Raw genomic sequence first — 25,724 nt, 5'->3', positions numbered from 1 at the left:
ATTACATGGAGCGACGAGGCAACATTGCATGGAGCGACGAGGCCATATTGCATCGATGGACGAGACAACATTATATTAAGGGACGAGAAAACATTATGTGGAGGGACGGGACAACATTTCTTTGAGCGACGAGGAAATATGACGTGAAGCCATGTGACAACATAACGTGAAGTGACGAGACAAAATAACATAGAAATAAGCGACAAAATTACGTGGTAGCCGTATATGGAGCAACGGGACAACATTAAATGGAGCGAGGATTTGTTTTTATTAAGAACTAATAGACAAAATTATATGGAGCGACGGGAAATTACATTGAGCGACGAAACAACATTACAGGGTACGATAAGGCAACATTACATGGATCAAAGAGACAACATTACAGAACAACAAGAAAAGACCCATTCAAGCATCGAAATCTAGACCAACGGATCAGAAACATATATTGTATCACGGAACAGAAAAAATGGTAATATAATCTTACAGTAAACGCGGCACTATGGCCTTTAGTCGTTGAAAGATGATCAAGACGTGAACGGTTTTTAGTCTCAAAGAATCGATCACGATTACAGGCTGGCAAGCGTGTCAGTTGTCAAAATTGTCCATGGCTTGCTTTAGGTCGCTTGTGGATATTAAAACGTTCATAGCCTGCTCTTTGAGTTGTTTCCTACTGGTAATGAGACAAACGACTGGTAACGATACCTCCTATATAACAAAAACTACTAGTAACGANACCGCCTTTCAAAGACCTACTGGTAACGAGATCATCTATCAAAAGAACTACTGGTAACGAGATCATCTATCAAAAGAACTACTGGTAACGAGATCATCTATCAAAAGAACTACTGGTAACGAGACCTTCTATAGCAAAAGGACTAGTGGTAACAATCGAGGCCTCCTAAACTGGGTACAACTGGTAACGAGACCCCTATCAAAAGGACGACTGATATTAATCTTATTTCGAAGGAAACATTCGATAAATCTCTATGAAAGATTGGAAAATCCAAAGTCATAACAATTGTGTGCTATAGCGTTAATTTTGCATAACCGTGACTTTAACATTGCATTTACAAATTACATGTAAGATAGGGTCGACAGTAACAGAAAAAACATCAACGTTCCTTCGCGGGAAAGGAGGGTCTTCCATGGGGATGATATTAACCGTTTCCATAATAGATAGAAATGCACGTTCGATGTATGTCTTCACTGCATAACACGTTAGTAATGTTTTAATATTCTCCGTCTCACGCGGTCAAACAAGGAATCGAACCACACACATCCGCGTGGAATGCGAGAAACCATTATACCAATCTACCCTTCTGAGAATCTCTTCAGTAGCATCCAATCGGTTTAATAGGAATACTCGACGTAATTTTTTTTTTTCTATCACAGAATGACGATGGGATACCAATATATCGTAATAGCTTGGGTTGTTACCTATCCTGACCACAAATGAGGGCCTCTTAGAATTGTACATCACATGCATTACCATGTCTGTTAAGAGGACGTTGAACCCCGATAAAAAGGAGTGTTTAAAAGATGAGTCAAGTAAGATTTCGAATGACAGTGGTAAATAGAGTTAAGGTTTACAGAATAAGTCTTCCTCCTGAACACAAAATGGATTTTATGTCTGGTTTTCAGATACCTTTTAAGATATAGAATATTCACGACCGCTCTCCATATCATAGGTAATGCCAGCAGACACCTGTAAATAAACCAGCCTAAAGCTTGTCACGCCATGGGTGGGAATTAAACCACCGTTGTGCCAGTGTCACATCAGGAGAGGCACTTAGACCAGCAACAACAGAGGCACGTGCACTGCTGTGACGTTGAAGTATACCCGTCTGACGTCACAGCCAATCACAACGCCGAAGTCTTCAAAAGACACCATGTTGTCATGCGTCGCTATGATAGGACTGGAGAACCAGACACATACATATTTATAATAATCATATGTATCCATTTCTTTATTTGCTCAAGCAGTGGCGGATCCAGAGGGGTTTTTAGGGCTTCAGGAAACCCCCCCACCCTGATTTTTCTTTAAAAATCATGTATTTTCACTATTTTCCTCAATTTTCCCCCACATGGAAACCCCCCCTGGAAATTTGGAAACCCCCCCAGATAGGTCTCTGGATCCGCCACTGTCAAGTTTATATAAAGCTACACTTTATTGCTGCATTTATATGAAAATAAAGTACGAACGAATATTGATGACACTTGAGGAGAAGTTATAACGAAAATTGCATATACGTCTATACCTCGAGAGAAGTGAGTTATATTCCCACCGAAATCTGGTTGCTAGAGAGTTTAGCTGGTGAACGACCGCCTACCGATACGGCATAGATTGGAGGGAGACCTGTGTTGTTAACGTTACCATACAAAAGTTTTGGAAAACACTATTAACTTAGTATTAGGTGAACACACGTACCTTATTCTACTGTACACAAAATAAGCCTCGTAAAATCTGCACATTTCTGAAATGTGATGGTATTGTAATTTAATTTTGTATAATTTCCTCACATTTTTTGTTTGTGTTTTACGTCCTATAAACAGCTATTGTCATTTAAGGACGTGCCAGGTTTTGGTGGTGGAGGAAAGCCGGAGTTCCCGGAGAAAAACCACCGACCGACGGCCAGTACCTGGCGACTGCCCCACGTAGGTCTCGAACCCTCGACCCAGCGGTGGAGGGCTAGTGGTAGCAGAACGTTAGACGCCTTAACCACGTGGCCACCGCTGCCCCTCCCCCCACATGGTAAACTATTCGCTAATTTGTAATTAATCCACTTTCGTCATATTCAGCTGTCGTGAAATGGTCCATGATAAATAGCAAGCACTCGGATTACATCCCACTGCGGTGAGGCCGTATAACTATTAAATGAACAGGTACTCGCAGATAACGGCTCCTTCGTGCTGAACTGTCACACATCAAATACGATTAACATCGCGATTTAGCTCACAAAATAGGAAGGCTAGTGACATGTTTAGTTTGCGAGTTGTAGTACATGGATATTGAATTGCCTGTAATGCTCTGTACGACACCTGTTTCCACACAGACCGGGAGCTTAATTAGCTATGTGTGCTGGCACCTTGAGCCTAACCTGGCTCATCCATCACGTAAAACAGCGAAATCTACAACAGGTATTGATTACCTGTCCGCTTGATTGATGTGATTGGCTGAACAAATCGACATTTAAACCCGCTCTTCCTGACATTGTTCCTAGGTCGTCAGCATCTTCTGCAATTACCTCCCTTATGGATGGCCGAAGATGTATCGAAATCACACAATACAGACTCTTTTAATTATTTGTTTTTATGGAAATATTTTGTGATTTAAACTAACTAGGTAAACATATAGAATTTCGGACGAAACACTGTAATTAAGCGAAGAACACTGTATTAAACGTCAAATACCGTTGCCAAACTGGCGTCTATTTTATATGGCACTATCATCTGTTTTGTTGGTTGTCGACTCAGCGACAGTTGTGACCATTATTTCCGATAGTCTCGCCGATCTTCTGACAACCTTCACGGGATTGGATCATGGCAATCTTGAGATGAACAAGGAAACCCTGCTTTAGAACACTTCATTAATTGTAACCAGGAACTGACTAGAGGGAGAATACGTGTGCCCGTATTGCAAGGCTCTACGTCTACCGTAGAGTGCAATCGCCTTCACCCCAAGTCTGAGGAAGCCGGTTACAGGTTACAAGTGTATTGTGCAAATTATTAATTATCATTTCCATTTGAAACTTTTAAATAGAAATGAAAAGTAACCGATATTATTAAAGTGGTTGGGGAGCAACCTACATCTATAGACTACTCAGCTTTCTTTAATGCTATTTGTTTTTAGAAAAAAATGAGTTAATTATAAAGTACATTATGTGGGTCCCAAAACGGCTCATATTTGTTCAAGACCGGGTACATCGTCTGCTCTTTGACCGTTGTCAAGCAACTTTTTAGATTTTATTCCGGGAAAGCCTAGAGGAATTTGACTTATTAATCTGATCTGAGGATTATTCCTACGTTATTTCACAAAACAAACCCGTTGTAGAAATTGGCCATGAATGATGTTAACGGAAACGGTGACGGTTTTATCTTGATTATAGGGAGTGTACATATGTACAACATGTAGCACTTTCCAGGCTAAAAGCTGCTAACTACTTTCCATTCCAATGGCTATCTGTTCTTGGTCAGACTTCAGGGCCCTTGCATCATTCTCAGACGTAAGAGGGAGTCTTCAGATATTGTCGTCCGTAAACAGTCAGACAATGGAGTTCAAACTGACTGGCGTGTCATTGATACAGTCTTAATGTGGACTCCATACAGATCCATGGGGAACTCCAGATATGACTGGTACATGGCCAGATATGACTGGTACATGGCCCGATTTGACACTATTAGATATCCAAGTATTTGTTTTTTCTATGCAATAATGTCTGAGTTTGTTTATGAGATGAGAGTGTCTAACGTTATCATACGCTTTAGAAAAATCCATAACCAAGGCATGTGTTTGCTATGAGCTGTCAAGAGTTTTAGTGATGTCGGGAGCAAGTTCTAAAAGTTGCGTTTCGCAAGATCTTCATTTCGGGGGGAAATGTTGTAGAGGATATAGAATATTGCGGCCATCAGTATTTACCATAATATCAATTTTACGACACGCTTCATAATTTTACAATAAAAGCATGTAAGAGAAATTTGTCTCTAATTTTCTGGGTATTTTTTTTTGTCCTTTATCTTTTTACACATTGTAACAATATTGATGGGTTTTTTAATCTTTGGTGACTATCGGGAAAAGGGGCAACTTTAGCAAGAAGACTTCACCAGAATAAGCAATTTGGTTTACTATTTTAAGCATTTTTTTCATAACTTATACTTCAGTTGTAGACCAACAAAGCGGTTACAAGTCGCGATGTTTATAAAACAATAAAATATTGCGTCATATGTACCGATAGAAGCTGTTTTGACATTAAAAACGTTAATCAGCCATGCGCCCGAAGGAGGGTTATTCGCGTTGCCTTTGTCCCAGACGGTATAATAAGTAGGCTCTGAGACTTCCAGTCGGATCTCCCGTCCTATCCCCAAGCTTACACCTGCCACCACTAACGTCCAGGTCGTCAATTTACAACTGACAAGATAAAATCACTCGGAACTTCTCGGCCAATTCGGTCATCTACGTCGGAAGGAACCATTCGGAACACCTCGCCCCGATTCCAGTTCCTTCCAACGTAGATGACCGTATCGGCCGAGAAGTTCCGATTGGGAAGGAACTGTAATCGGGGCGAGGTGTTCCAAATGAAGATAAAATGTCAGCTTACACCTAGAGAATATCGAATGCCATCAATTCCCAAGGCAACAGGTAGGAAAAAAGGTCATCTATCTATCAATTGTTTTCATAAACAATACAGTGTAGAGAATACATATATACAAATGGATGACAATAATACATGGTGGAACAGGATGGGCATTAGTATTGTTAAATAATTATGTCATTGATATCGGTAATAAATTTAGCCAATGATGTCAATTCATGTTGTCTTACATGATTGAATAATGTATGAAATTTAAATGTGTTTGGTCTTTCATAATAATAATGGACATATGCTTTCGCCTACTATTGAGAATTGGTTGATGCGTACATGTAAACAGATAATGAAATTCGTCGCCAATTTCTCTTAGATTACATAAACTACATAATCTATTTTCACGTGGTATATTGAACCACCTACCACTTTCAATTGACAATTAGTCGGCTATTAGATTTTCTATAAACTGAGTAGATTTTGCAAGGAGATGGCCACCACTCGTGAGCTATTGTGACACAGTTGATAAGTAAGGTATTCCTATCCACGATATCAGACAGAATGTTAGTCCTTCCTACAGATCACTTGGATTCCATATAGCGAAATGTGGACCACACTGTGGTGAGTTCGGTCTACGAAGGGTACACCGGACTCCTACTCCCGAAGGTGCTTCCTCGCAGCCAGTTTACACCGGACTCCTACTCCCGAAGGTGCATCCTCGCAGCCAGTTTACACCGGACTCCTACTCCCGAATGTGCTTCCTCGCAGCCAGTTTACACCGGCTCGTACTCCCGAAGGTGCTTCCTCGCAGCCAGTTTCCACCGGACTCGTCCTCCCGAAGGTGCTTCCTCGCAGCCAGTTTACACCGGGCTCGTACTCCCGAAGGTGCATCCTCGCAGCCAGTTTACACCGGACTCGTACTCCCCAAGGTGCTTCCTCGCAGCCAGTTTACACCGGACTCGTACTCCCCAAGGTGCTTCCTCGCAGCCAGTTTACACCGGACTCGTTCTCCCGAAGGTGCTTCCTCGCAGCCCGTTTACACCGGACTCGTACTCCCGAAGGTGCTTCCCCGCAGCCAGTTTACACCGGACTCCTACTCCCGAATGTGCTTCCTCGCAGCCAGTTTACACCGGCTCGTACTCCCGAAGGTGCTTCCTCGCAGCCAGTTTCCACCGGACTCCTACTCCCGAAGGTGCATCCTCGCAGCCAGTTTACACCGGACTCCTACTCCCGAATGTGCTTCCTCGCAGCCAGTTTACACCGGCTCGTACTCCCGAAGGTGCTTCCTCGCAGCCAGTTTACACCGGACTCCTACTCCCGAAGGTGCTTCCTCGCAGCCAGTTTGGAGTCCTGGCACTAAGTGGTATGGCTTCATAATGTATGAAAAGGGACATAACTCTCTTAAAAGGGCACCAATTCTAATATTAAGCTGACCGGGTTTCATTGAAATCCAACTATAGTGAAGAAGTTAAACATGCGGAAAATATTTAGCTTCACTTTTATGAACAGGAACAAAGCAGATGTCATATAAGTGTACGCAGCAGACATGGACGTATAGTCTCGGGATTGTAGAACAAACAGAAACACATTTCTAGAACCAAGTCTGACCTCTAAGTGAGCTTCACTATAACGAGTCTTTGCACCGGAGACGCTACATATGAAGTTCTTTTGAACATTTTTTTTATCGTCGGGTTGCTATGGCGACTTGTTAAGTCTGGACTATGCGCACAACGCTGCCTTCTATATAGAACGTAATCAATTTAAACATGTGATTTATACATACAGTGAAGTAAAATTAAAACCTCCATTGGCAAGCCGGCTGCTCACTCCATTGCCTTCATACATGTTAACACCCATGGCCCGTCCGCCATGTTGAAATCATGAAATTACAGCAACAACTTTTCGAAGCACGTAACGAGATTACGGACTCCCATAGAAACCGTGTCGACAGAAAAGGCAGAGGTAACTGAGTTAGCAACATCACTTAATGTATCAATGTCGAATAAAACACCCAGTTCTATATAAGGTTTGAATAAGATGGTATAGAGGGTATGCCTCCTACGGTAATCCCTTTACCAGACACGCTATAATACTACAGTAATCCCATTACTAGTAACAGTACAATGCTACGGTTATACCAATTATTCCATAACTAGGTGCGGTATGATACTACAGTAATCCCATTACTATGTACGGTATAATACTACGATTATTCCATTACTAGGTACGGTATAATACTACGGTTATTCTATTACTAGGTACGGTATAATACTACGGTTATTTCATTACTAGGTACGGTATAATACTACAGTAATCCCATTACTAGGTACGGCATAATACTACTGTTATTCCATTACTAGGTACGGTATAATACTACGGTTATTCCATAACTAGGTACGGTATAATACTACAGTAATCCCATTACTATGTACTGTATAATACTACGGTTATTCCATAACTAGGCATGGTATAATACCACAGTAATCCCATTACTAGGTAAGGTATAATACTACGGTTATTCCATTACTAGGTGCGGTATAATACTACGATCATTCCATTACTAGGTACGGTATAATACTACGGTTATTCCATTACTAGGTGCGGTATAATACTACGGTTATTCCATTACTAGGTACGGTATACTACTACAGTAATCCCATTACTAGGTACGGTATAATACTACGGTTATTTCATAACTAGATGCAGTATGATGCTACGGTTATTCCATAACTAGGCATGGTATAATACTACAGCAATCCCATTACTATGTACGGTATAATGCTACGGTTATTTCATAACTAGGTGCAGTATGATACTAAGATTATTCCATTACTAGGTGCGGTATACTACTACAGTAATTCCATTACTAGGTACGGCATAATACTACTGTTATTCCATTACTAGGTACGGTATAATACTACGGTTATTCCATTACTAGGTACGGTATAATACTACGGTTACTCCATAACTAGGTGCGGTATAATACTACGGTTATTTCATTACCAGGTGCGGTATAATACTACAGTCATCTCATTACCAGGTACGGTATAATACTACGGTTATTTCATTACAAGGTACGATACAATCCAACGGTTATTTCATAACTAGGTGTATAATACTACGATCATTCCATTACTAGGTACAGTATAATACTACGGTTATTCCATTAGTAGGTACGGTATAATACTACGGTTATTTCATAACTAGGTGCGGTATGATATTACGATTATTCCATAACTAGGCATGGTATAATACTACAGTAATCCCATTACTAGGTACGGTATAATACTACGGTTATTCCATTGCTAGGTACGGTATAATACTATAGTTATTTCATAACTAGGTGCAGTATAATACTACGATTATTCCATAGCAAGGTGCGGTATGATACTACGATCATTCCATTACTAGGTGCGGTATCAATCTACGTTTATTCCAAAACTATGTACGGTATAATACTACAGTAATCCCATTACTAGGTGCGGTATAATACTACAGTAATCCCCTTACTAGGTGCGATATAATACTACGGTAATCCCATTACTAGGTATGGTATAATACCACGGTTATTCAATTACTAGTTGCGGTATAATACTACGGTTATTCCATAACTCTTTAAGGGTTCTATATATGTAAACATTTTTGACAATAATGATTATTATAAAAATGGGTTATCTATCGTTCTGTTGGTTACTAGACCTGTACATATTGGGGTTAACTATCGTTCTGTCGGTTGCTAGACATGTAAAACCTTGTGTTAGCTATTGTTCTGTTGGTTTCTAGACCAGTACATATTGGGGTTATCTATGATTCAGTTGGTTTCTAGACCTGTCATATTGGGGGTATCTATGATTCAGTTGGTTTCTAGACCTGTCATATTGGGGGTATCTATGATTCAGTTGGTTTCTAGCCCTGTCATATTGGGGTTATCTATGATTCTGTTGGTTTCTAGACCTGTAATATTGGGGTTATCTATCGTTCTTTTGGTTTCTAGACCTGTCATATTGGGGTTATCTATAATTCAGTTGGTTTCTAGACCTGTCATATTGGGGTTATCTATGGTTCTGTTGGTTTCTAGACCTGTACATATTGGGGTTATCTATGATTCAGTTGGTTTCTAGACCTGTCATATTGGGGTTATCTATGATTCAGTTGGTATCTAGACCTGTCATATTGGGGTTATCTATGATTCAGTTGGTTTCTAGACCTGTCATATTGGGGTTATCTATCGTTCTGTTGGTTTCTAGACCTGTACATATTGGGGTTATCTATGATTCAGTTGGTTTCTAGACCTGTCATATTGGGGTTATCTATCGTTCTGTTGGTTTCTAGACCTGTCATATTGGGGTTATCTATCGTTCTGTTGGTTTCTAGACCTGTACATATAGGGATTATATATCGTTCTGTCGGTTTCTAGACCTGTCATATTGGGGTTAGCTATTGTTCTGTTGGTTTCTAGACCTGTCATATTGGGGTTATATATCGTTCTGTTGGTTTCTAGACCTGTCATATTTGGGTTATCTATCGTTCTGTTGGTTTCTAGACCTGTCATATTGGGGTTAGCTATTATTCTGTTGGTTTCTAGACCTGTCATATTGGGGTTATCTATCGTTCTGTTGGTTTCTAGACTTGTACATATTAGGGTTATCTATCGTTCTGTTGGAGTCTAGACCAGTACATATTAGGGTTATCTATCGTTCTGTTGGTTTCTAGACCTGTCATATTGGGGTTATCTATCGTTCTGTTGGTTTCTAGACCTGTCATATTGGGGTTATCTATCGTTCTGTTGGTTTCTAGACCTGTCATATTGGGGTTATCTATCGTTCTGTTGGTTTCTAGACCTGTCATATTGGGGTTATCTATCGTTCTGTTGGTTTCTAGACCTGTCATATTGGGGTTATCTATCGTTCTGTTGGTTTCTAGACCTGTCATATTGGGGTTATCTATCGTTCTGTTGGTTTCTAGACCTGTCATATTGGGGTTATCTATCGTTCTGTTGGTTTCTAGACCTGTCATATTGGGGTTATCTATCGTTCTGTTGGTTTCTAGACCTGTCATATTGGGGTTATCTATCGTTCTGTTGGTTTCTAGACCTGTCATATTGGGGTTATCTATCGTTCTGTTGGTTTCTAGACCTGTCATATTGGGGTTATCTATCGTTCTGTTGGTTTCTAGACCTGTCATATTGGGGTTATCTATCGTTCTGTTGGTTTCTAGACCTGTCATATTGGGGTTATCTATCGTTCTGTTGGTTTCTAGACCTGTCATATTGGGGTTATCTATCGTTCTGTTGGTTTCTAGACCTGTCATATTGGGGTTATCTATCGTTCTGTTGGTTTCTAGACCTGTCATATTGGGGTTATCTATCGTTCTGTTGGTTTCTAGACCTGTCATATTGGGGTTATCTATCGTTCTGTTGGTTTCTAGACCTGTCATATTGGGGTTATCTATCGTTCTGTTGGTTTCTAGACCTGTCATATTGGGGTTATCTATCGTTCTGTTGGTTTCTAGACCTGTCATATTGGGGTTATCTATCGTTCTGTTGGTTTCTAGACCTGTCATATTGGGGTTATCTATCGTTCTGTTGGTTTCTAGACCTGTCATATTGGGGTTATCTATCGTTCTGTTGGTTTCTAGACCTGTCATATTGGGGTTATCTATCGTTCTGTTGGTTTCTAGACCTGTCATATTGGGGTTATCTATCGTTCTGTTGGTTTCTAGACCTGTCATATTGGGGTTATCTATCGTTCTGTTGGTTTCTAGACCTGTCATATTGGGGTTATCTATCGTTCTGTTGGTTTCTAGACCAGTACATATTAGGGTTATCTATCGTTCTGTTGGTTTCTAGACCTGTACATATAGGGGTATATATCGTTCTGTCGGTTGCTAGACATGTAAAACATTGTGTTAGCTATTGTTTTGTCGGTTTCTAGACCTGTACATATAGGGGTTATCTATGATTCTGTTGGTTTCTAGACCTGTACATATAGGGGTTATATATCGTTCTGTTGGTTTCTAGACCTGTACATATTGGTGTTATCTATGATTCTGTTGGTTTCTAGACCTGTACATATTGGGGTTATCTATGATTCTGTTGGTTTCTAGACCTGACCTATTACGGTTAACTATCGTTTTGTTGGTTTCTAGACCTGACTTATTGGGGTTATCTATCGGTCTGAGGGTTTCTTGACCTGTAAATATTGTTTTTTCTTATCGTTCTGTGGGTTTCTATAGACCTGTACATATGGGGTTATCTATCGTTCTGTTGGTTCCTAAACCTGATAATATTGGGGTTATATATCGTTCTATTGGTTTCTGGATAAAAAATATAGGGTTTATCTATCGTTCCAATATGTGTCTACACCTGCAAATATTTGTTTGTTTTTAGTCATGTTAATATATTGTTTTTATATTGGGGTAATATATCGTTTTTTTCGTTTCTGGATCAATAAATATGGGGGTTATCGATCGTTCTTTTTGTTTCGTTATCAGTAAATTTAGAGAAACCTATCGTACTGTTGGTACCATGATTTGCTGATATTTGGTATATTTACTGCTCTGTGGTTTCCTTGATCTGTAGACATTGGTAATATTTGCCATTCTGTTGGTCCCAGGACATGTAGACATTGGTGATATCGGCCATTCTGTTGGTACAATGACTTGTAGACATTGACGATATTTGCCATTCTGATGGTACCAGGACCTGTAGACATTGGTGGTATTTGCCAATCTGTTGGTACCAGGACGTGAAGACATTGGTGATATTTGCCATTCTGTTGGTACCAGGACCTGTAGACATTGGTGATATTTGCCATTCGGTTGGTACCAGGACGTGCAGATGTAGGAGGACATTTACCGTCATATTAGTTTTTTCTTCTGCAGATATTGAGTAGATTGACCGCGTTGTTGTTGCACAGAGTCTGTAATTATCGAGGATATTTACCGTCTTGTTTTCCTGGTTTCTAGAATCGATCATCGAAAAAAAGATTCCATGAGGAGTTTGTCTGTCTTCGACAAACAGAAAGGTCGATTTACACATAATGACACACTGATCTCATATGTGCCGCCGTGTAGCAAACCATGCTATGTGCATTTATTTTCTTTTTATTTACCGAGTTAAGACATAGATTTAAAACAAACAATCGATTGTCGATGAAGAAACTTGGAAATATCTTGTACTTTTAAGATAAATAACTCAAACTTTAAAGGCCTCAAGTTACCAGACTATCTGTTTCCATGGTAACTTATTGGCGCAGTCAATCTTTTGTGCAAACAAAAAAGGAAGTGCATATTTGTCTCTGAATACATATAAGCCTCTCAGAAAGTAAGAATGACAAATCCGATCACGAGCCGATCTACTTACTTCCAGCTCGCGACCGAACAAGACACAGGAGAGCGATCAACAAGAGTGACAAAACATGGGGGCTATTGAAAGTGTCAGGGCATGCTAACACGTCACAGATCAGCATCATCGCCAGTAAGTAGTGACGGCAAACGGAACAAACACGTTACCATGACATTAGTAAGGTGTCAAAATATAAAGGGAAACAATGAAAACAAAACTGATACACAGGGGAAATCATTCAAGAAAAATAACCATAACCTGCATTTTACACTTATTAGAATTTGATGTTAAGTGTAGGACAATTTCGGGGGATTCCATCAAATATTGAAATAGGTAATCACCACGTGTCATAGGTTAACCTGTGTAAATAACTACATCTTTAATGACATGGACTGGCTTCTGTAGTATAAAGGATGATAAGTCGACAATCATCTTTTCTATAAACAAAAGTCTATTATGAACAATCGTGGCAAAATATTACATTAAAATTTATATTGCAATTTTCCAGCTTTTAGGCTCCGTCTCTCTGGTCCCAAGAAGCAAATCCGGATGAGATCCATATGTATCTGGTTAAAGGGCTGGAACATAATTCGTTACCAGGGCCGTTTTCGTTTAAACGGTCAAACTGGTCGGACCACAGTTGTTCGTTTATTAAATAAGGTCAGACCCAGTAATCTGATGTTGTTTTCAGGCGAGCCTTGACAAAGCCGTGCAAGGCCTGCATAAACATTTGCAGGTCCGCCAGGACTTATACTCAAAATTGTTACATTTATAAACGAACAGGTCCCATGTAATAACCTGGGAATAAGTACTCGGGGTCAGGGCCAACTCACGGAACTAAACATGGTACGTGCTTTTGTTCTATTCTTCATGCCCAACAAGCGTATATATGGTATGGTTATATGATAGAAAATTTAATTTATTATCCAAGGTTTAAGAAAAAGATGTGCACATGTATTTTACATATTATATCAAAGTATCGTGGTTCTAGTCCTTACGAGACTCTAGATAATGTCGTTTGAAATTATAAACAAAATTAACCAGCAAAATTCGTTGAAACTTTCACATAATAGTATGCAACTATGCAGAGTTGGTTTAATGAAAATCTAAGCATTCCGATAGTTTGGGGACTTTTTTTGGAAAAAGTACCAAAAAGTGTGGAGTTTTCGTCAATTTTTATAATTTCCATTTTTGTTGGTGTATGGCAATGTTTGGAACAATAACAACGATAAAAAATGAAAAGAAGCATTGCTTATCAACCATACACATATTTTCAACTATTAAAGCATTGAAAATATCAAGTGAGGTAATCACGTGTCAATGTGTTTGGGAGATACTAAGAAACTCTTTGTATTTTTTTTTTTTATATTCAACCATCACACGGACTTTGAATGTTTTTCTGATCAAATATATATATATATATTATATATATATATATACATAATTGAGTCCGCTGTACTTTTTCTGGAAGTACGTCATGTAAATGGGCACTGATGACGATGTTTAGAGACACCTTAATTAAATCATACGAGGAAAAAAAGACTTCAGCTGGGCAATTTTACATTTTACATTTCGTAAGATTACGTGACCCTTGCCAGCGTTGAAAGTTTTGTTGTGGAAAAAAGTTTGGACTGGTTGTTGTCCACATTTTAATCAGAGCAGTAATATAAATAAATCTTAACACACGTATATGGACATGCTCAGATATAACAGAAAACATTAATAGAAGTATGCACCAGACCCGGTTCTGGAATATTTCAAGGAGACCATATGGAGTTCGTTCTGACTATTTCCGCCCATTAAAATGTTTCAAAGAGGTTATAGACAGAAAGTATGGACTACGTAAGTAACAGTAACAGGTTTGGTTGTCTGCGACGCCGAATAAGTAAAATATTACACGCGGCTACTATAACATGGCTTCACAATTAAATTATATCAGTAAAATCAAGAACATCTTCATGTTTTGCGCCAGTTTTGCTGCAAAGTTAAGAAAATTGTACGTACCTTTTCTAAAGTAACAAGTTCTCCCAGAGGGACCTTAGTGCTGACAATAGAAATATTCTGCGATGTTGCTGGTATGTACGTTTTTTTTCTTCTCTTCCATCAAGGGGATTATGTAAGACAAGCAGTATGATCTTCGTGGGCCTATTTTATGCTAGATTTGGAGCAGACAGAACGTGTATACCAATGTTATCAGCTTACCGAGCGTCAAGAAATTTTACACGCGATAACAATACAATATCCAAAAGACTTGACGGCCATTTTGTGTTTTGCGAATGGACTGATTTCGGAACAGAGACTTAACGGATCTTCTATACCATTTTTGTCATGATCCCTGCAGTAGTTTCTGAGATATAGCGGTAACAAACTTGATATGCAGAGATGGCTGGCTAACGGCCTTTTATTTTTCCAATCCGTCTCAAACAGAAACATGCTCAATCGCGAACAAAGGGGATTCAATCATACATACAAGTTTCATCGCAATCCCTTCGGTACTTTTTGTGACAAGACGTTTACAGACGAACGAACTGATTAACGAACAGACGCCCGACCACCAACAAAAAACGATTTAAACCGCCCACCATTAGATGGTGTAGGGTAAAATTATTGTTTAATGCTGTCTAAATTCAATGAACTGTGTCTGGTGGCTCAGGTGCATGTACTATATATACCTCAGCAATACAATACAGGCACAGATCTCCATCGAGAAGGTATCAATGTCTAAATAGTCGGGTTAGCTGTTGCATAGACAGTGTCCATAGAGACAACATAGCAGAGATAATTATCATAGAGCTTCTGGCCTGAACAAGTCCTTCAGCATTTGAATGAAAACTGATTACTAAATGATCAAACCAGAGTAAGAACAGAAATAACATTTGGTAGCTGATATGCCAAACACGTCGATATGATTAAACGTATAGTGTATTCCACATCAGGCCATGTACTTTAGCACCATATTGTCATAGTCACTAAAATAAGCCACTGGCGTTCGGACAATGCACCATGCCTTCAATCTTGGCTAATATAGTGCACTTCCCTTTAGACCATGTACCATGTCTCACACCTTAGCAACTATAATGCACTCCCCTTTTGACCGTGTACTATGTCTCAAACCTTTGCAACTATAATGCACTCCCCTTTAGGCCATGTACCATATATCACACATAAGCAACTATAGTGCACTCCCCTTTAGACCATGTACCATGTTTCACACCTTAGAAACTATAGTGCACTCCCCTTTAGACCGTGTACCATGTTTCACACCTTAAAAACTATAGTGCACTCCCTTTCAGACCATGTACCATATCTCACACATTAGCAACTATAGTGCACTCCCCTTTCAGACCATGTACCATTTCTCACACATTAGCAACTATAGTGCACACCCCTTTAGACCGTGGACCATGTTTCACACTTTAGCAACTATAGTGCACTCCCCTTTAGACCATGTACGATATATCACACCTTAGCAACTATAGTGCACTCCCCTTTAGACCATGTACGATATATCACACCTTAGCAACTATAGTGCACTCCCCTTTAGACCATGTACGATATATCACACCTTAGCAACTATAGTGCACTCCCCTTTAGACCATGTACGATATATCACACCTTAGCAACTATAGTGCACTCCCCTTTAGACCATGTACGATATATCACACCTTAGCAACTATAGTGCACTCCCCTTTAGACCGTGTACCATGTTTCACACCTTAAAATCTATAGTGCACTCCCCTTTCAGACCATGTACCATATCTCACACATTAGCAACTATAGTGCACTCCCCTTTAGACCATGTACCATATCTCACACATTAGCAACTATAGGGCACACCCCTTTAGACCGTGGACCATGTTTCACACTTTAGCAACTATAGTGCACTCCCCTTTAGACCATGTACGATATATCACACCTTAGCAACTATAGTGCACTCCCCTTTAGAACATGTACTATATATAGATATATGGAAATTGCAATACCAAAATTGATCTAAACTCGGACAACATTACAACGGACGTGCCACGTCTTATAAACTCGTTTGTGTGGCATAGCATTTTATTCAACATAATTATACACCCGATGTTAACATTTATATGAACTAAATCTTGACTTATGCAAATATATCATACATAAACATTATTCCTCTCACACATTACAATTCATTCATTAAATATTCATTTATAATAAAACTGCATATTTCCAGGTATAATTAATAATTAAATATGTTTATGTATAATTAAATTCCATCTAAATTGTGTCCGTTATATAAAAGCATTGTTTAGAAGTGATAGAAAAGAGGTTTGAGCAGGTCCTAGAGGTATAGAAGGGAAAGTAAGACTAAGAGAGAGAGAAAAAAAAGAAGAAAGAAAAAACGAAAAAAAAACCGAGGGGGGGGGGGGGGGGGGGGGGATGGAGATTGAGAAATAAAGAAGCTATATAGATGTGTTGGTCGGTTCAAGGAGTTTTACATATAAGTATTTAGAAGTGCATGTTTATATAAGAAAACTCGATAGTGTAAGTTCATATTTTGGCAAAGACAGGGTTTAAGCAATATTAATTAGACTTTCCCATTTTTTCCACTCAGTATTGAATTTCAATAAAAATCATTCACTTTTATTAACAGCAATATATCTCTGAGTAAAATATGTGTCCTTGATAACGTTCTTAAGTGCAGCTACTGACAATGACATTTGTAAACATCTCGATTTATAAATATATTGTTTTATAAGTAAAATTATGGTATTATCTACCCTACTACTGATACTATTTTGATTTAATAAACCGAAAATGAAGGTTTCCTTGTTAAAACTAAATGGGATTAACAATGCATCAAGAAGGAATTCAAAATTTTGTAAAAAGTCTTGTACTTTCTCACATTCCCATAGTGTGTGAATTATTGTCTCTATTTCAGTCTTACATTGAAAACAAAGAGCACTATCGGTAAGAGCTGCTTTAACTAGTTAAGAGTTTGTTGTTAAAATGTGTAGATTTATTCTGTATTGAAGCCATTGTAATTTTGAATTTCTAGTTACTGTAAAAGGAAGCATATATATCAAAATCCATGTGTCATCATCAAATTCAAACAATTAATTCCATTTGTTTTTCCCAGTGGATATGGTACTATTTTGGCACAACAAATTATAAAAATCTTCAGTTCCTTTTTTATGCCTCATAAATATTTCTGAATTTAAGGGTATGTATGGATAACTAATCAAAGTATTTAAAGTATCATCATTGGACATGTAGTTTTTTTTATAGTATTAATAATACCTTGATATGTGAGAAAGTTAGTTTTAACATCAAATTTTTGTGAAAATTCTATAAAACTATAGAAAATACCAGAGTTATTATCTTTTAATAAGTCATTTATAATTAAAACACCCTTTTCAAACCATTGCTTATAAAATAAGCTCCTACTGTAAAATATTTGTTATACCAAATAGGCATTTTCAATCTACTTTTCATCTTTCTTATACAATCTTCTTTATCAGCTATTTTCTCCATGATTGGAACACATCTTTCCAAAAAAAGGTTTTTACAATTGCCTTGAATAATCGATAAGTATTATGAACCACAATTAAATAAAATGTCCTTATTAACATATTTTTTAAATAACACTTGCCATTTACCCCCTGATGTAAGCAACCTACGTATCCAAGTAAGTTTCAAGGCTTCAATAAAAGACTTGATGTGTATCATTTTAAGACCCCCTTCCTGATAGCTTTTGATGATTATTTCCCGTTTTGTTTTATCCACTTTACTCTTCCATAAGAAATTAAAAAATTCTGAATTTAATTTTTTAATAAAATTTTCATCTGGATTTGGTAAGGAGATAAATAGATGATTAAATTGAGATATTAATAAAGATTTAATTATTTGTATTCTTCCTATTGGTGTTAATATTCGTCTACTCCAATTCTTAATTATTGACTTAAGTTTCACTAGTCTTTTATCATAGTTTAATTTAGGGATTTGATGTAAATCTACATGAAATTCTATACCTAATACCATAAATTTTTGACTTCCCCATTGCAGGTTCCATTCAGGATAATATATCTCATCACTGTACTTTTTACTGCCTATCCATATAACTTGTGTTTTACTTTTATTTATTTTAAGACCAGAAATTTTTGCAAATAAATTAAGCTCTTTTATTGATTCTTTTAATGATTGTTTCGTTCCATCTAAAATGAGAGAGGTATCATCTGCATATTGTGAGAGAAGTAGTGGAGAGTTGTCTATATTTATACCCCTAATATAATTATTATTTCTAAGTCTTATTGCAAGTATTTCTGAACACAAAATAAAAATGTATGGAGCTATCGGATCACCTTGACGGCAACCCCTCTTAATTTCAAAAAAAGATGAGAGATTACCACCTTGATTAATTGCAGACATAGAATTTTTATGTAGTGTTTTTATCCAACTTCTAATATCCTCACCAAAATTAAAATATTTAAATACATTTTCAATAAACTCCCAACTAACAGAATCAAATGCCTTTTCAAAATCAACAATCAAAAGCATCCCATCTATATCATTGTCCTCTGTATACTGCATTATATCGTAAATTAATCGTGTATTTTCCCCTAAAAATCTGCCTGCAATAAATCCTGTCTGGTCAGTGTTAATTAATTTATCTAAAATAGTTTTTAATCTAGAAGCTATTGCGCCAGATGCAATTTTGTAAACAATATTCAAAAGACAAATAGGTCTCCAATTTTTAAGAAATTGCCTTGGTTTATCACCTTTTGGTATACATGTAATAATTCCTTGTTTTTGAGTTATAGATAAGTTTCCATTTATATATGCATAATTAATAGATCTTAAAACAAATTTACCTAGTTGTTTCCAAAAACACTTAAAAAATTCTACTGTAAATCCATCTGACCCGGGGCTTTTATTATTTTTCATGTGTTTTAAAGTATGTGACGCTTCAGTAAAAGTTATATTACCTTCTAAAGATAAAGATTCTACATTGTTTAATTTTGGAACATTACAATTGGATAGAAATTTATCTAAATCCACTTCTTCGATATTACTATTACTTGCATACAGTTGTTCATAAAATAATTTAACTTCATTTAAAATATCTTCTTGTTTTCTTATAACATCACCATTTTCTTTTTCTATCATCGGGATAATTTTTGAGGTAAAATGTCTATTTTCAAGATTAAAAAAATAGTTTGTTGGCTTCTCTCCCTCTTCCACCCATTTTGCCTTGGACCTTATAATGCTACCCCTCATTTTAATTTGTCTGATTTTTTCCAATTCCTTCTTTTTTTCACCTACTTGATCCAGATTGACATTATCCATATTTTCTAAACTGTTAATAGATTCTATAAGAGTATTTTCCTGTATGTTCTGCATTTTTTTTTATATGATGCATATGAAATAGTTTTACCGCGTATTTCAAATAGTAAGGTCTCTAAGAAAAGTTGGTCGTTGATTTGGAACTGGATATCCTCATCTGATATATTATTAATAAAATGTGGGTTATATATTAATAGGGCATACTGCTTTTTAATTTAAAAAAATAATTTATTTATAGTTTTGAGATAATCCTCATCATGTAATAAAGAATTATTGAATTTCCAAAGTCCTCTTCCTCTCTTAAATTCATTAAATTTTATTGTAATAGTAGGTATAGAATGATCAGATCTGTAACCAGTTTCAATACTAGAGTTCTGTATATTACTTAACATATTTTCTGATACCAGACAACTGGAGACAACTATATTCTTACAATGATTGAATTAATGCATTAAACTGCTTTCATTTGGCTTGCATGGTAACATGGGAAGAGGGAGCTTCATGCTGGGGAGGTAACTGTTAAACATATGTAAAATACAAAATTGTTCTAAACTCCGACAACGGACGTGCCACGTCTGATAAACTCGTTTATGTGGCATTGCTTTTTATCCAACAAATATGTACGATGTTTCCATTTATACGAACTTAATGTAGACTAATTAAATTAATTAATTCATTTTCTATAATATCTTCTTGGAATGATTAGGTACATGCATTAACCTGCTCTCCTTTGGCATTCACGGTAGCGTGGAAGCCTCATGGAGGGGAGGTAACTGTTTAAGGATGGAGGGGAGACAACTGTTAAAGGATGGAGGGGAGACAACTGTTAAAGGACTTACTTCTGAGGATACAGCTTTTGCCACACGCCCCATCACAGAGACAGTCCTTTCTGGGACTCACACAAGTCCCGTTTTGGCACTTCTTCTTACACGTGCGCCCGTTTTGTTTGTCGACCCGTCGGGGACAGTCCTCGGTCGCTGGTAAAGAAAAAAAGACGAAAGCGTCAACAAAAGTAGAGAGAAAAGCACGTGACTAAAACAGCAAAAAAGTTAATTTACATTATAAAATCATAAACAAGACAATTTTGTATAATTTAACTAATCCCATGTGTCTTCTGTGAATCCTTACTATCAGCGTCCTTTTATTATCTTCAAAGTGTCATTTATAATATTTCCTGAATAATAGGATAACCCGATGGATATGCGATGGGACAGTAATATTAGTTTTGGCTGGATAGTGGCACAATCGGATAAGTGGTGGCGTGATATCAAAACGAACAAAATCTAAAATGAGCGCTAACATCTAAGGTTTTATCAATTTTGTACGCTTAGATCTATGCTGACTTAAAATGCCTCTCTGGGACTTTCTACAGCACGTCAACTTTAACCATAGACTGAAATAAATCGGAATCGATTATCAACAGATATCAGATCAGTGGTCTATTAGATGGCGTTGTACATGCATTCTTTTGTCAATTTCGTTGACGTCATCCGGATAATAGATAATAGATAAAGCTTAAAAACAGAAATGGAATTATGAATAATGCTTTTCTATGAATTCCCATTAGTGTCGCTTTAACATTCTGTTCTCGTCACGTCACATGACTCTTCATGTCTGACGTTTCTTTGAACAACTCAGTCACTGCAAATTAATCGGTTTCCGTTTCTCTTTTCCTATCCATCTAGCACGGATTCTACGTAATGATAGACAATGACCGCGCCAATACGTAGGTCAGTCCCGAACGTGTATTGGACTAAGTGGTCAATTTAAACGGCCATGGCCTGGCACGTGCGTGCTGTACCGGGACCTAGCAAACCCTGCGTGAAATATAAGTTCCACGTCTATATCCTATTTGGGGAATCAACAGCATTGTCACAAATGACTAGTCTAGGCGAATTTGGCGGGAATTAATGAGCGCCGGATGTCTCCGCATGCGAATGGATCAAACCACCAGGTCTTCGGACTCTGGAAATCTGGCGTGACAAGGACGGGAGCGTCTAGTGGTCCCAACACGTCAGTAATTAGACCTGCTTTATTCCCAGTTTGACGTAATTTTTCCAATGTCAATGTTTGTATAGGGGTGTGTAATGTGTATTATAAATCCTGAAAGAGATGGTCTCTGCCTAACAAGGATGTCGTGTCTGGGAACCTATTCACAACCCATCTAACTACACGGCACCATGACAACGTACTTTAACAACAATAGAGAACGCTCCTAAAGGCCCGACATAAACTACATATGTACACGTGACGTGTTCAGTTGCATGACTTGATTGTCATGTGAAGTAGCTTTCTCACAGAACCTCAACCAAACAGTGTGTATATATATAACCATTGTCATATTTTAATGGTCGATTCGCAGGCGAAGCTAAGATGCCACGTTCTACGGGATAAAATGAAAGGCAGTATTGAAGTCAGGCACCGTGGTATCGAATTCATGTAAAATTCAGAACGTTCGGCTTCAAGAACAAAGAAGTACGCCAGGTGCATTGTCTTGTGTGGAGTTAATGGGAGCCCCCAGAATAGCAGTGTGTTACGGCAATGTTGAGAACCACAATGACTGGGGAGACAGCAACGCCATTATGAAACATTGATGACAGCAATTTCAGGTCGTAATGTGTGTCGGAGGCAACAGAGATGTGGAAAACGCATATATGTCTACAATGCTGTGAAATGTAGCATTTGTAATCGATTGTCTTGATATAAAACTGGGTTAACACATTTTAGTATCTTGACGGGACAGAAGAAGTTGAGTGTTACAGGTAGGAATGAGAATTATTAGAAGACATACCATCGGGAATTCAATTAGTCAGGGACCAAACTATAACGAATGACAGATCTACACATGACATTGAATCGATTTGAGAGACCATTTTGACAACAATATAAGCACTAAAATGCATTTTCATAGACGAGGGAATAGAGCCCAATCCGAAGTTTTAAACAATACCAGATGATACCAGATGAAAGGCTAGCGAAAACCCCCAAATTGAAGATGGATGCTTCAGTAAAGAGCTCCTCACAGTGCTGTTGTGTTATAAAATGACTGGAAACATATTTCTGGCGTACTTAAATGTAGTGTGAAAATAGGCGACAATCTCCTGTTACAATTCAAGGAAAATCTTTAACGGACTTTTTTCTTTGGTCATATTTGAAAAGATGAGTGAAGACATTTGCTTATTTATACAAGGTGTTTTCATCTGAAATTGCTATGTTCGTAGATAGGTCTTCTGGATTAAATGTCAGTTTGTAAACTGGTTTTAAGTATGGTCGAGTTACAGCAGCAGTCAACGAGGATATGGGTTATAATCTGACTATTATAGAATGTACATTTATATATAAACAAACAAATATTCGAACACGTGGTCGCATTATCTCACTGGAGCAAGCTTCAGAAACCGATTTTATATGACACATGAAAACAACCAGCAATTCCATTCCCTCTTTTATAGTATCGGCCCGAGGTCGAGCTCACTAGAATGGTTTGTCTGAGACATAATGAGCAGGACAAACAATAGACCCTTTTTTCTAAAATAAGGGTAGAAACTGGATGATGCAAGAAGAAAGCTAGATTGTGTTAACTTTGGTATTTCAAAAGATAATACATGTATGCACCTTGACCGTTTTCGTTTAATCGGTCAAACCGGTCGGACCACAGTCGTTCGTTTATTAAATAAGGTCGGATCTAGTAATTTGATGCTGCTTTCAGGCGAGCCTTGACAAGGCTTTGCAAGGCTTTTATAAACATTTGCAGGTCCGCCAGGATTTATACCCGAAATTGTTACATTTATAAACAAACCGGTTGTTCCGAATAAACGAACATTAGATTATCAATTTCATACTAACTTCACAGAAAGAATACTATTTGAAAAAGCTGTGGTACTTTATCTTGGTTCGGGTAGTTAAATGCACAAGAACATTGTTTTTATTTTATTTTCTTCCTTACTTACTAGATACAAATGTAGCTAGTAAATCTGGTTAAAACATAGCTTATCGTTGTTATTGCAAAAACATCAGATAGCGACCCACAGTTGGGATGAACTGTATAATTTCCACATCAGATAGCGACCCACAGTTGGGATAAACTGTATAATTTCCACAGCAGATAGCGACCCACAGTTGGGATGAACTGTATAATTTCCACATCAGATAGCGACCCACAGTTGGGATGAACTGTATAATTCCCACATCAGAACATTTACAACCAATCAATTTGTTCTTTAAAACAACTGATTGTAAAATCGGAGCGAGAAAGTGATCGTTTAAGAAGGAGCAAAGGAACGGCAATTTAGGAGTGGGACGACTGGTTCGCCCGTTGTCAGTATAATATGACCGGGGGGTGTGTCCTGCTGGGTGTGTTCGGCAGTTTGTTTCAGTGAGGTAGCACTATAAAGTCGGCATCAGTTCCGCGCTATCACAAGGAGACAAACACCAAAATATCGCAGCCTCCCAAAACACACACACATATACTACACGCATGCATCTTGCACACAGGAGAGGTCGTCCTAAATGACCATAGCTATTGATAGGACGTTAAACAATACTAAACCAAACCAAACCAAACTCGCGTTTAGGTATACCAGTGTCTACAACAGGCGCAACCAGTATGTCCTATTAGTGTAGACTTTATTGTCTCTCAGAACTCAAACAGCTAGCTTTATATCTTGGTTTTTCTGCTGAGATGATACGAATATGGCTAGTGTGACTATTAAACATTAAGCTGAAATGAACTTCAATAACACTCGCCATGACAGTTAAATGATTTGGATATTACGACCTCTATTTCACACTTCGTTGTGGCTTAAGCAGAATTTAAATCTTGAAATCGTGAATCTTGATTATTAGTTTAAATTTTATTTTATTATCGGTATAATATTCCAGTAATACAAACATGATATACATATAGGATTCGAAAACAAGTACAAAGTGCTTATATTAATCCGTCTCCTTTTTTGTAAAACGGCGATCGAACGGCACTGACTATTATTATGCATATAGATATAAGTATATGGAAGAGAAGAGGACGGGGGAGGAAGAAGGGGAAATGATGCAAAAGGGTTTTAAAGAAAGTGCTGTTGGGAGTAAAAATATAGGAGAGTACATTTACTGCGTTATGGGAGGAAACACCGGTTGGAATATATTTTGGATATGGACACATGTCGAGGACTGTACACGTCACTGAGGTATTCAACACACAATAAATTAATTACATATAATGAAAACGTCCCATGCCGACCCCTGAGTATTCCGACATCCAGCGATGAAAAGCAATCTGGTGTCATTTAAAATATCGAAAGTATCATCAAACAAGACTATGACGGTTTGTATATAATAATATATATCCCTAATGACGTGTCGTGACATACAGGGGCCGTCCCATTATGTACCACATGTAAACACACGTGAAATCAGAATTGAGAACTTCAAACTTAAATCGTTTCGACTGGTTGATGAAATGTTGGACACAGTCGAAAATATTCTCATTATATTTAACTGTTATTTAAGGATTTCCGTACAGAAGAAGATTTACATTATAGTCGGGAGGAAGGCTTCTGAAGCATTGTACTTTTAATTGTTGGTATTTCGGACAGAAGAGGAGGAAGTTTTCGGTAGTTTCAGCAGAATGATTACAAGTACACATGAGACTACCAACTAGGTTCCGTATATATAAATGACGAAAGAGAGAACTGCAGTTCATCCTTAATCGTGCATGATGCATTTTGCCGAATCTACTTCTGCAGTAGTAACAAGATGAATTCCAG

General features: G+C 37.8%; 1 protein-coding gene across 1 annotated transcript in view; it reads right to left on the bottom strand.

Annotated features, from left to right (window-relative positions):
* The window catches only part of LOC110449863 (sushi, von Willebrand factor type A, EGF and pentraxin domain-containing protein 1-like), a gene marked incomplete at its 5' end in the record, with an annotated part of 42,832 nt that extends 21,893 nt beyond the window's left edge, over positions 1–20,939 (bottom strand). The window contains one exon of the mRNA XM_021496999.1: positions 20,802–20,939. Coding sequence (XP_021352674.1) covers positions 20,802–20,939 — 138 coding nt within the window. The remainder of the gene's footprint in view (positions 1–20,801) is intronic.
* Positions 20,940–25,724: the final 4,785 nt, after the last annotated feature.

The sequence above is a fragment of the Mizuhopecten yessoensis genome, unplaced genomic scaffold (genome assembly GCF_002113885.1).
Source record: "Mizuhopecten yessoensis strain PY_sf001 unplaced genomic scaffold, ASM211388v2 scaffold4835, whole genome shotgun sequence".
Taxonomy (NCBI): Eukaryota; Metazoa; Mollusca; class Bivalvia; order Pectinida; family Pectinidae; genus Mizuhopecten; species Mizuhopecten yessoensis.
Note: the sequence above shows the minus strand (reverse complement) of the source record. Positions and strands in the feature narration are given on the sequence as shown.